The sequence below is a fragment of the Aricia agestis genome, chromosome 19, assembly GCF_905147365.1.
Source record: "Aricia agestis chromosome 19, ilAriAges1.1, whole genome shotgun sequence".
NCBI classification, from domain to species: domain Eukaryota; kingdom Metazoa; phylum Arthropoda; class Insecta; order Lepidoptera; family Lycaenidae; genus Aricia; species Aricia agestis.
This window is the reverse complement of record NC_056424.1, coordinates 3,209,274-3,222,681: the sequence shown is the minus strand read 5'-3', so window position 1 is coordinate 3,222,681 and position 13,408 is coordinate 3,209,274. Positions and strand designations below refer to the sequence as shown.

At 34.4% G+C, this 13,408-nt stretch overlaps 1 protein-coding gene across 1 annotated transcript; it reads left to right on the top strand.

Annotated features, from left to right (window-relative positions):
* Positions 1-6,153: 6,153 nt before the first annotated feature.
* On the top strand, positions 6,154-11,515 carry LOC121736787 (zinc finger protein 91-like). Its single transcript, XM_042128174.1, has 4 exons — positions 6,154-6,276; positions 6,449-6,568; positions 7,196-7,334; positions 7,555-11,515. The coding sequence occupies exons 1-4, from the start codon at positions 6,169-6,171 to the stop codon at positions 11,472-11,474; spliced, it is 4,287 nt and encodes a 1,428-aa protein (XP_041984108.1). The 5' UTR covers positions 6,154-6,168; the 3' UTR covers positions 11,475-11,515.
* Positions 11,516-13,408: the final 1,893 nt, after the last annotated feature.

Here is a 13,408-nt window from a genome sequence, read left to right as displayed (position 1 = left end):
CGAAGTCACGCGATGTTTGCCAAATAGGCTGCCGGCACCTATTCGGCAAACATCGCTTGTCAAACAGAATAATGATCAAAAACATCAGACTTGAGCTAAATGACTTATTTGAAGGCTCGATCGAGGATTCTCGGAAATGCTATTGTATTCTATTGTTGTCGCGATAACCGGTGCTCGTATGGGGCTTAAATCTTGGATGGGTTAATGGTGGTGATGATGAAGATGCTGATAAATGTGATCTGCAAAGTAGCATTTAAAGACAATATCTTTGCTTCTTTAAACAATGCTGAAACTCTCTAACGTGTATAAGGAATCTGAAGTTCTGTTCAGTACCTTCGGAAGTATACCACGGAGTTTATAACTGTAGCTGTGGCACAGAATATATATTAGTAGTACCAAGCTGTGGTGCAAAATCTTACTTTTTGGTAGCTGAAAAAAGATAGCTAAGGTAAAGCTAAGCTAAGAAAATGCACCACAAAAATATCCACAGAACAAATATCCACAACCGAACAAATAGGTACCAAACCTTCACCTTTGGAAGTCAATAAAGTCGAATCTATACTAATATTATAAATGCGAAAGTATCTCTGTCTGTCTGTCTGTCTGTCTGTCTCGCTTTCACACCAAAACTACTGAACCGATTGCAATGAAATTTTGTACACAGTTATTCTAGAGTCTGAGAAAGGACATAGGCTACATTTTGATGTGGGAAAATATCTTATTTCCATGAAAATATCGATGAAAATTAATTCGCATTGCGTGGTCAGCGCTCATCCCGGGGGTCCTGGGTTCGAGTCCCGCAGGCGGAACAAAAAGTTTTCAATGTTCCTGGGTCTTGGATGTGTATTAAAATAATATTTCAAAAATCTTAAATATATTTTATGTATAATATTATAAAAAATCCAGAAATATATCGATGCAATGAACCTTTTAGTTCTAATACGATTCAACAGATGGCATTTTATTTTTTACTTCATTGTAACATAGAACTAATCATACTTATTAGTTATTATGTTTTTACTTTTTGTTTATAGTTTTTAATACGTTAGAATATTATGTTTAATAATATTATCACTTGGTATAATAATAATCAATCTATCTTATCTTATAGAACTCCTACTGCATTTCTAAGGAGTTCGAGTGTACCGTGTTGGCCTATATTCCATCCAGAAAATATATCAATGCAATTAACATTTTAATTCTAATATATGAAAACAGATGGCGTTTTATTTTTTACTTCATTATTGTAACAGAACTAATCATACCTACTTTATAATATATTATTGTTTTTATTCATAACTAGCTGTTGCCCGCGACTTCGTCCGCGTGGACTCTAGTTTATAGCGCGCGGTGTCAACAAAATTTGTGTCAAATTTAAAAACTTTTTAAAACCCTGGTAAGTGGTACCCCTCTTAGGGCCGCGCTACACCGGAATGGCAGCGCTGAAAGTGCTCGCCTCGCCGCTGCCATTCCGGTGTAGCGCGGCCCTTAATTAATCAAAATACCCAAAAACAGCTGTGCAGTGTGCACATAATCTATACTAATATTATAAATGCGAAAGTATCTCTGTATTTGGCATAAAATATAAAGTTTAATATAAAAAATGAAGCACTTATTGTATGCACACTGCACAGCTGTATTGATATAAGGGGTACCAGGGTTTTTTTATAAAAGCTTTCGACACCAATTTTGTTGACATCGCGCGCTATAAACTGAAGTCGGACGGACGGACGGACGAAGTCGCGGGCTAGCTAGTATTATATAAATTGCGATTATAATTATTATTTCTTTTTAAAATTTGTGTATCGGCACTAGAACCTAGCGCTTTACGCATTATCACCGGCTCCCATTTTGAGTGCCAGCGCCGGCAGTCGTTGTTTTATATCTCGGCTGCCGGCAGTAGGTATACTTACCGTAGTTCTCATTACTGATATTTTTGGGAGCCGGCGCCGGCAGCGGAGGCACTCCCAAAAGTATTATGATATGTATGTAATTTAAGAATAAAATATAATATACTATGTGTGTTGTTTACTTTCTACGTTTACTTTCAATGCAGCAATGTAAGGGCTGATTTACCAGATAAATTTTACCTGAGTAATAAATGAGTAACTTTATAATGTGTTATGTGTATATTATTTACCCCTATAAGAACCTCATGTCATAAGTCATAACATATCCGACGAATGACGATTGAAAAATCATTCCAAGCGAAAATGTGTATCTACTTTTCAATCGTCACTTTTTTTGCCAATTAAAATTTATGATACCTAATTTGAAATACAAAATCTGTCAAAGTTGCATATTATTTATTTCTTATAGAAACTCAGGTAAAATAACTCGAATGGACTATACTATCGATAGTAAAATATAAATCACTAGCACACGCACACATTGACAGATCAAAAATGGTCACGCATTTTCGGGTTGTCAGGTGGTCTATACCATAAACCAACTTATAATATACTATCGTATATGAGTACCGTATATTAGTACCGTATCGTATAATAGTATCGTTAGGTACCAATTTGTTCGGCTGTGGATATTTTAGTTTTTTGTGTTGCATTTTCTTAGCTTAGTTTTACCTTAGCTACCTTTTTTCAGCTACCAAAAAGTAAGATTTTGCACCACAGCTACAGTTATAAACCCCGTGGTATACTTCCGAAGGTACTGAACAGAACTTCAGATTCCTTATTTAAGTTAGAGAGATTCAGCGTTGTTTAAAGAAGCATATTGTATAAGCTTAAGATATTGTATTTAAATGCAGATCACATATTTTATCAGCATCATCATCACCACCATTAACCCATCCAAGATTCAAGCCCCATACGAGCACCGGTGATCGCGACAACAATAGAATACAATAGCATTTCCGAGAATCCCAGATCGAAGGATTCAAATAATTATGCATCCTTACAATTATTATGACCTTATTATTTGTACTTTTCATAGTCATTTAGCTCAAGTCTGATGTTTTTGATCATTATTCTGTTTGACAAGCGATGTTTGCCGTATAAGCGCCGGCAGCCTATTTGGCAAACATCGCGTGACTTCGCCAAACTTCGGAGTTCGGAAAACGGCGCGCGCAGCCATTTCGGCAACCGGCGCCGGCAGCGGAGGCACTCCCTAATACTTTTTATTACAATTATTTTTAACCGACTTCCAAAAAGGAGGAAATTAGACGTTCGGCTGTGGATATACTTTTTATGTATGTTCATCGATTACTCCGCCGTTTGTGAACCGATTTGAAGGTAAAGACAATAGTAATATTATACTAAACTAAATGAACTAAAAAGTATTAAATAATCCTTATTCTGTACTCAGTATTTCTGTTCTCAATCTTCATAATTTTGGAGTCGGTACCAGTCCTATTAATAAGTATATAAGTTGCAGTTATACCTATTCTGTCAGAGAACTGTCTATTATATTATTGAAAGCCGTATTCAATGAGTATTAGATTCAAGTGACTGATCTGTGAAACCTTGATTTTATACTAGGTATGTCAAAAGGTAATTGGACCTAGTTATGCAGAAAGCAGCCAAGTGGCACTTTTTCGAAAATCGACTTATTAATACAGCCATACTAAATTCGTCATGCCGGATTTTTTGCAAAAACAGCCATTTCGATATCTCTTCTTACGGCGAAGATATGAACCGTCAAATGCAGCCATTTAACAAAAACATTTTGTAAAAAACAGTCATCATGGTGCAAAATGCAGCCTATTTTGAAGCAAACTGCCTTACCTATATTGCATAAGTCAGCCTGCTTTATGGCTGTTTTGTCCAAATTTAAAAATGTTAGGAGGTATCGAGGATGGAGTTTCGTAAAAAACAGCCAGTGTATGTTGGTTGTTTTCTGTAAATTGTTTATTTGTAACGAGTCCATACTCAGCTTTTTCTAACGTCATCCAGGCTGTTTTTATCAAATTTTAATCTTAATCAATATATTATAGTATTTTATACGCCGTGCCGCCGTAACCGCCCTTACTCTGAAACACTTAAGATTATTTTATGACATTTACGGTTATGCGAATAAGGACGATTTTTAAACTTGACTTAAACTTTTAATTTTAAAATTAACCTATTACGTCTCTGAGCGTGGTCGTATAACTTTTACTTGTTTGTTTACGTTTTACTTACTTCTATTTTAGTTGAGGAGGGGAAGAGGGGATTTTGGGAGTAGCTCGAGCGTGTCAGATTAAGGTTGCATAGGCTTCCGAGATGTGTCTAGTTATTATGGTATAGAAATCCGATTTCTCACGTGGTGGCTGGGTAAACATTTTTTTTTAAATATTGAAATGTGTTCGGATCTGTCAGATTAAGATAGGGGGTGTTTAGTATACCCCATAATATAAACTTCCATATAAAGCACTGACGATTCAAAGGTTATTTAAGCATGTAAGGACATTTTAAAATATAAAAAAAATAAAGCTTCATATTTTCTTAAGTAAGCTTCGCAGAAATTTTATTTTGCTCTAAACTTAATGATTTAGCCCTTGTTGTCTAAAATACCTATATTTATAATTTACCTGAATATGCAATTTTCTGATTATATTTTCTTTTTCAAAACTTTAAAATGGCTGCAGTTTCTGAACCCACCGCTTAAATAAAATAAAATCGGCCAAGTGCGAGTTGGACTCGCGCACGAAGGGTTCCGTACCACAATAAAAATAGGATGAAAATTGTGTTTTTTGTATGTGTGCCCCCTTGATTATTTCATTTATTTAAATATTATTATAATTTATTAAAGTACAAATCTGAGTTTTTTGTGAAAATTTCAAGTGCCTTGTATTGCCGTTACTGATATCGAGCAAAAAATAGCAAAAAAATCACGTTTGTTGTATGGGAGCCCCCCTTAAATATTTAATTTATTTTGGTTTTAGTATTTGTTGTTATACCAGCAACAGATAACCACAATCTGTGAAAATTTTAGTAGTCTAGCTATAGCGGTTCTTGAGTTACAGCCTGGAGACACACAGACAGACAGACGGACAGACATCGAAGTTCTAGTAATAGGGTCCCGTTTTTACCCAAAGGGTAAAAACGGGATTGGACTTCAAAAATAGCACCCTCCCCTCTACTAACTTGTTTACTAGTTTACGTCTTTAGATTCCTGTGATTTTGGATACTCGCGACAACATTGTTGTTATTATTATATTTTATTACAACGAAGCGCAGGCGGTGCGGCACGCGGGGAACATTTCCAAAAAATGTGTAATCTAAATCGAATTTTTATAACTTATTTGGCAAGTTGCAAAGTGACGATTTTTACTCTGTTGACGCTCTCGAAAAGATAATAGTAAATCGGAAGAAAACGACAAGTAATAACAAAGTTAATTGGCTGAAGATAAGAGAATTAAAAGTAACAAAGACAGACCAATATCATATTTATATGAAGTCTGACTTTGATCAAGCAGATTATGACTGTCTAGATATTACTCGCAAAACATCTAAAAGACGTCAAGACTGTAATAATCCAGAAGAAGATAATTTTGAGAGTAAGCTGTCTAAATTATGGCCCAATGGAAAGCCGATGGCGGAGCCAAAATTATATCTATAAAACATCTGATTCTGGAGGATGCTAGACACTTCTATGATAATTTGATGAGTAGAGATGATGAGATAATAATTATTGACGGGCTTGACGCTGAGGTGGATTTTAATTTAGAAGAAGAATCGTGAGATGAGAGCGGAAAAGTTTTTTTGTTTTTGTTTGATTTGCAATGTCAAGGCTGTAAGTAGTAGTAGTAAATTGATAAGATTTTGTTTGATTTGCAATTTCAGCTGTCGTATGTACAGGGTGTAACAAAACAAAGTAATAATACTTATGTGTGTATGTATAAAGATGCGCGTCCACTGGATCGGAATCGGAGCGTAAGCAGCGGACGGATTTGTTGCCTAAACCTTGTGGATTAAATCTGTTTTTTGTTTTGTGTTTATTTAGCTATGTACAATATTTTTTATTGAAATAAAACATTTATTTGAGCTCATTTCTTTTTTTTTTATTTTTTGGCATGTTTAGAGTGGAAGGTTTTGCACTTAAAAATTTTAACTTTAGTTTCAATTTAAAAAAATAATAAATGTTAATTTTTTTTCTTCTAAGTCCGACCTCTTGTTACGTAGTATATAACATTCTCTTTGGCCTGTGATTTGATGGTGATAAGATTTCAAAATGTTAAAAAATCCTTATTGCTATATATGCTTAGCTATAAATAAAAGAACTGTTAACATTTATAGAACGGATCTGCATTACTTTTATGAGCAACTGGCAAATTATAAGGTACGTAAACAAATTAATGCTCGTGGTGCTAATGTACAGTTTTCTGACCATCCAAGCGGCTGTTTAATTAATATTCGGAGGCTCCGGCCGTAACTCGTCTGTTGGTCAAAGTATAAGGTTCGCGCGTTTAATAGAACAACATACTTTCGTTTTGTGTTTTTGTAAATAATAGGTTAGAGACACCAAATGCTGGATGTGTTACATTTGCCAGACGAGACTGCAGCAGTGCCACCGGCTGCAGCAGTTGGCCATACAAACACGGGGCCTTGTTGAGGGTCTCGGCCAGAATAAGGTACTTCTCAAGTGAAACCGTAACATAGTAGTTATAGGGGACTCTAATACTAACATTTGTAGTATGTTTCCAGGCTAAGTACTGCTTGCATACAAAATTAGTGAATGTTGTACTTCTGTTGCATGTCTCTTGTAATATAAATAAAATTAATATTTCAAAGAGGCTCTTATACAACAAATGGAGTATTTTTTTGCTTTTTAGGGTTCTGTACCCAAAGGGTAAAAACGGAATCTGTCCGTCTGTCTGTCTCCATGCTGTATCTCAAGAACCGCAATAGCTAGACTTCTAAAATTTTCACAGATTGTGCCTTAAAGAGCTGTGAAAACTGACTGCAGCTGGCAAGAGTGCTTTTTAGGGTTCTGTAGTCAGCAAGGAACCCTTATAGTTTCGGTTTGTCTGCTAAGCTTAACTTCACCAATTTTGATGAAATTAAGTGCAGAGACTTTGAATACCAGAAATGGACATAGTATAGTATTTGTTGCTGAAAACTAAAAAGTATATGGTTCCTACAAGAGAACATTATTTATAGTACATATTATATATTTTATGCTTATAAGTTATTATTTTTTGTTAAAAATAATTTTTGTGTGACTCGTATAGTTTAAAACATACAATTATATTTTATAGAATGATATCGACTTTGGAGCAATTGGATCTTTGTTAGAACTATCAATCTATAAGAAGAAAAATATTTCCACAACTCCTCCTACCGCAGATAATATAAAAGAGGAGCTAGATATAAAGACTGAACAAAACAATGAAGATGGTAATGTATACTATATATCACTTTTGTAGTGTTCTGTTCATTTGTAGTGTTCTGTTAGCTACTTAAGGACGATCGCAGACGGCACACTTTTTGTATGTGTGCCGCAGACTTGATCTGTCAGTCTGCGATCTCCCTTACGGTTCCGCCCCTTTTAACATTGTGAAATCAAGTATAATGAATTTTATAATGATTAGTTTTTAAGTTTGTAATTTTTTTATAGCAATCATTGAAGAACAAACTGTGGAAAATACAAATACGTATGGAGAAGATTATGCACCCGTGTTAGAATTTGAAGATGATGATGAGTCAGATAGTGATACTGTCTGCAAACAGGAATCATTGAGCATTGATACTTGGCAAGACTCAAGGGTGCTTGAATTGAAATTAGTAAAGTTAAGTCAAAGTGTCATTGACAAATATGTCCGCAAAAGTCCTACCACGCAGCACACAGCCACAGAAGAACATGTTGGGGACAAGGAGAAGTGCGCTGGTGAACAGAGCGTAGAAAATGAGGATAAAAAAAAAGGACAGTGCAAGAGTCATAAAGAACCACTAAGCTGTGATGTTTGCTTAAAAATGTTTCCGATTAAAAGCATATTAATAAAACACATCCGGACACATACTGGTGAAAAACCGTTTAGCTGTGATATTTGTTTGAAAAAGTTCGGAGATAAAGTATGTTTGAGAAGACATATAGAAAGGCATTCTGCTCAGAAACTTTTTACCTGTGAAATTTGTAAAAATAAATTCACATCAAAAGCCTACTTAAAACAACATATGCGATATCATACTGGTGAAAAACTATTTAACTGCGATATATGCAATAAGAAATTCATATCACGTGGTAACTTAGAAACTCATATAGTAATTCATACTGGTGAGAAAGCATTTCACTGCAATATTTGTCAAAAGAAATTTTCAAGAAAAGGCGCCTTACAACAACACTTGGTGATTCATACTCATGAGAAACCATATAACTGCGATATATGCCAAGAGAAATTTAGATTACGTAGTAAGTTAGAACAACACTTAAGAATTCACACTGCTAAGAATTCAGTAAAGTTGGGTCAAAGTGTCATTGACAAGTATGTACGCCAAAGTCCCACCACGCAGCACACAGCCACAGAAGAACATGTTGGGGACAAGGGGAAGTGCACTGGTGAACAGAGCGTAGAAAATGAGGACAAAAAGGCACAGTACAAGAGTCACAAGGAACCACTATGCTGTGATGTTTGCTTAAAAATGTTTCCCACTAAAATCCAGTTGCTAACGCACATCAGGACACATACTGCTGAGAAACTATTTACCTGTGAAATTTGTAAAAAAAAATTCAAATCAGAAAGCTACTTAAAAATACATATACGATATCATACTGGTGAAAAACTATTTGAATGCTATATGTGTAAACATAAATTCACATCACGTTGTGCATTACAAAATCATTTAGTAATTCATACTGATGAGAAACCTTTTAACTGTAATATTTGTCAAAAGAAATTCGGACAAAAAAGCAACTTAAATCAACACTTGCTAATTCATACTAGTAAGAAACCATATAACTGTGATATATGCCAAAAGAAATTCAAAACAAAAAGCGTCACAAAAAGACACATGTTAATTCATACTGGTGTAAAAGCACATAACTGTGACTTATGTCAAAAGAAATTTTTAACAAGAGGGGACTTAAAAAAACATTTATTCCTTCATACTGGTGAGAAACCATATACCTGTGATATATGTCAAAAGAAATTCGCATGCCGCTATAAATTAAAAGCACACTTAATCATTCACAGTGGTAAAAAGTCAGTAAAGTTGAGTCAAAGTGTCATTGACAATTATGTTGGCCAAAGTCCCACAACGCAACACACAGCCACAGAAGAACATGTTGGTGACATGGGGAAGTGCGCTGGTGAACAGAGCATAGAAAATGAGGATAAAAAGGCACAGTACAAGAGTCATAAGGAACCTTTTAACTGCAATATTTGTCAAAAGAAATTCGAAAGAAAATACAACTTAAATCAACACTTGCTAATTCATACTGGTGAGAAACCATATAACTGCGATATATGCCAAAAGAAATTCGGAACAAAATACAACTTAAATCAACACTTGCTAATTCATACTGGTGAGAAACCATATAACTGCGATATATGCCAAAAGAAATTCGGAACAAAAAGCGCCTCAAAATTACACATGCTAATTCATACTGGTGAGAAAGTACATAGCTGTGACATATGTCAAAAGAAATTCTTAACAAGAGGGGATTTAAAAAAACATGTATTCCTTCATACTGGTGAGAAACCATATACCTGTGATATATGTCAAAAGAAATTCCCATTCCGCTGTAACTTAAAATCACACTTAGTAATTCACACTGGTAAGAAGTCAGTAAAGTTGGGTCAAAGTGTCATTGACAAGTATGTACGCCAAAGTCCTACCACGCAGCACACAGCCACAGAAGAACATGTTGGGGACAAGGGGAAGTGCGCTGGTGAACAGAGCGTAGAAAATGAGGATAAAAAGGCACAGTACAAGAATCATAAGGAACCTTTTAACTGCAATATTTGTCAAAAGAAATTCGAAAGAAAATACAACTTAAATCAACACTTGCTAATTCATACTGGTGAGAAACCATATAACTGCGATATATGCCAAAAGAAATTCGGAACAAAAAGCGCCTCAAAATTACACATGCTAATTCATACTGGTGAGAAAGTACATAGCTGTGACATATGTCAAAAGAAATTCTTAACAAGACGGGATTTAAAAAAACATGTATTCCTTCATACTGGTGAGAAACCATATACCTGTGATATATGTCAAAAGAAATTCCCATTCCGCTGTAACTTAAAATCACACTTAGTAATTCACACTGGTAAGAAGTCAGTAAAGTTGGGTCAAAGTGTCATTGACAAGTATGTACGCCAAAGTCCTACCACGCAGCACACAGCCACAGAAGAACATGTTGGGGACAAGGGGAAGTGCGCTGGTGAACAGAGCGTAGAAAATGAGGATAAAAAGGCACAGTACAAGAATCATAAGGAACCTTTTAACTGCAATATTTGTCAAAAGAAATTCGAAAAAAAATACAACTTAAATCAACACTTGCTAATTCATACTGGTGAGAAACCATATAACTGCGATATATGCCAAAAGAACTTCATATCAAAAAGCGCCATAAAAAAACACATGTTAATTCATACTGGTGTGAAAGCACATAACTGTGACTTATGTCAAAAGAAATTTTTAACAAGAGGGGACTTAAAAAAACATGTATTCCTTCATACTGGTGAGAAACCATATACCTGTGATATATGTCAAAAGAAATTCCCATTCCGCTGTAACTTAAATGCACACTCAGTAATTCACACTGGTAAGAAGTCAGTAAAGTTGGGTCAAAGTGTCATTGACAAGTATGACCGCCAAAGTCCCACCACGCAGCACACAGCCACAGAAGAACATGTTGGGGACAAGGAGAAGTGCGCTGGTGAACAGAGCGTAGAAAATGAGGATAAAAAAAAAGGACAGTGCAAGAGTCATAAAGAACCACTAAGCTGTGATGTTTGCTTAAAAATGTTTCCGATTAAAAGCATATTAATAAAACACATCCGGACACATACTGGTGAAAAACCGTTTAGCTGTGATATTTGTTTGAAAAAGTTCGGAGATAAAGTATATTTGAGAAATCATATAAAAAGGCATTCTGCTCAGAAACTATTTACCTGTGAAATTTGTAAAAATAAATTCACATCAAAAGCCTACTTAAAACAACATATGCGATATCATACTGGTGAAAAACTATTTAACTGCGATATATGCAATAAGAAATTCATATCACGTGGTAACTTAGAAACACATATAGTAATTCATACTGGTGAGAAAGCATTTGACTGCAACATTTGCCAAAAGAAATTTTCAAGAAAAGGTTCCCTACAACACCACTTGCTGACTCATACTGGCGAGAAACCACATCACTGTGATATATGTCAAAAGAGATTTGTAAGAAAAAGCAAATTACAACAACACTTGTTGATTCATACTGGTGAGAAACCATATAACTGCGATATATGTCAAAAGAAATTTAGAAGCAAAGGTAACTTACGAGCACACTTGCTAATTCATAATCGTGAGAAGCCATAAAGCTGGGATACCTCTTCTGGTCCATTGAAATGTTACAATTTTAGGACCGAATATTACATTTATTAGAGGACGCAATTTTATTTTTGGGATACGTTAGGGGCGTCAGTAGAAGCTTAACCTCAAGTTTGTGTGGTCGCATCATTAAATGTGCATTCATGCCAAATTACAGCTTTGTAGGTCCTATAGTCTCTGGGCAAAACCGCGGACAGACAGACAGACGGAAAAATTATTATTATATCACTAAGCACACTAGCAGCTTATAAGCTGCGGCGTGTGTATCATATGATTTAAAGTTTGTCCAGTCTATTCTTTAGAGAATTTACTGTATGTGCCATTAGTACATTTGCAGGCAGCTTGTTCCACTCAGAAACTACTCTATTAGGTAAGGATAAGTAAGTATCTTTAGTGGATGTCCCCGAATATGATTATTTGAAGGGATTTTTACAAAAATTACATAACTTTTACTTTCATTATTTTTCAGGAAATATAAAAAACTTATGCTGATGCAAAATAATGTTTTCTGAAATACCATATTCTGATATATTGCCACCACAGAGATATTTAAACATATGTTATAATAATTGTACATATAACTTTAGCCAGTTTTAAAAAAAATGAAAATTTATGGGTTGTACATATGTTGTTTTTGTAAAAAATGAACAGTTTAGTTGTTTTTGTAACAAAACAAAATAGTTAACCTGTTTTTGCTAAAAGTTCTACATACATAATATTATTATATAATATTCTTTCAACACTAATATTATAAAGGGGAAAGTTTTGTATTTTCACATGTGTATATGTTTATAATGAATAAACTAAATTTGATGCTATATGCTAGGCACAGATACTAGCTAACACTTGAAATAAAACAAATTAGGGAAAGAAGCAATACTTTTATTTCTTTAATGCAAACAACATTACAAAGACTTTATTCTTCTCCACTACTATTGTCTTCATTTTCAATTTCAACATAACTGGAGCTTGGAGTTTCTTCAGCTTCACTTCCGGCTAAAATTTGATTATTGAAATCCAATTTCGAAGAATCACTAAGAAATATTTTTAATCTTTTTAAATCAGCAGCCTTGTTTGGGGAGTGGTATTTTATTTTTGTATAATGGTTCAAGGATAGCATCATTAGGAAGCGCACGTTTTGTACGGATATGGATTTTTGTCCATTCACCAGTAAAGTTGTATTTAACAAATACAAAAGGACTTTCTTTTTTAATTTTTAACATTCGTACTTCTTTTATTCTCATGGCAGGTTTACTTTGCTTCAGGAAAAATGGCTCTAAAAATTTTTTCATATCATAGAACACATCATGTGTTATTCTTTTAACTTCAAATGCAGAGGGGTGTTTGCGTGCAGAACCTATTATAACATCCCATTCATCATCAGTCTCTAGAGTGCATGTTTTCTTTAATTTTCCAATCAAGGAAAAATCTTGATCATTAGGAAGATATGAGTGGCCACGGATAGGAAAAATATTGTTAGCGGATGTCAATGGACAAGCTACATGATATTATATTTATTTATTTAAATCAGTATATTATGTTAGTCACTATATATAATTTTAATAAGTGATTATTATATTTTAAATATTAATAAGTAAGGTACTTGATTTTGACAATTAGTTAGTTATAAATGGGCGGGAGGATTATTTACTTCCGTTATAACTTCCTCTTCTCATATTATCTAAAATATGAGAAGTACATTAATTAATATTTAGAATTATGTACTTAACTTATTCTTAGCCATTCTTAATTTTAATGTATTTCTTTATGATTTTGCTATATTTGAATTGTCAACGGAAGTTCGTTTCTTTTGTGTAAAATGGTATAAAAGCCAGCCATATTGCATTGATTGATTCATTCTGTAATTAACTTTGAGACATGTAAGGTAAAACTCTGCTCGAATAAATATCGCTCAATGTATA

What these genes read in the sequence shown, in the direction of transcription:
- LOC121736787 (XM_042128174.1), top strand. Translation starts at nt 6,169, where the DNA reads ATGTTAAAAAATCCTTATTGCTATATATGCTTAGCTATAAATAAAAGA. An exon ending in AGGGTCTCGGCCAGAATAAG is followed by an intron (nt 6,569 to 7,195) that starts GTACTTCTCAAG and finishes TATATTTTATAG; the next exon opens with AATGATATCGACTTTGGAGC. An exon ending in TGAACAAAACAATGAAGATG is followed by an intron (nt 7,335 to 7,554) that starts GTAATGTATACT and finishes ATTTTTTTATAG; the next exon opens with CAATCATTGAAGAACAAACT.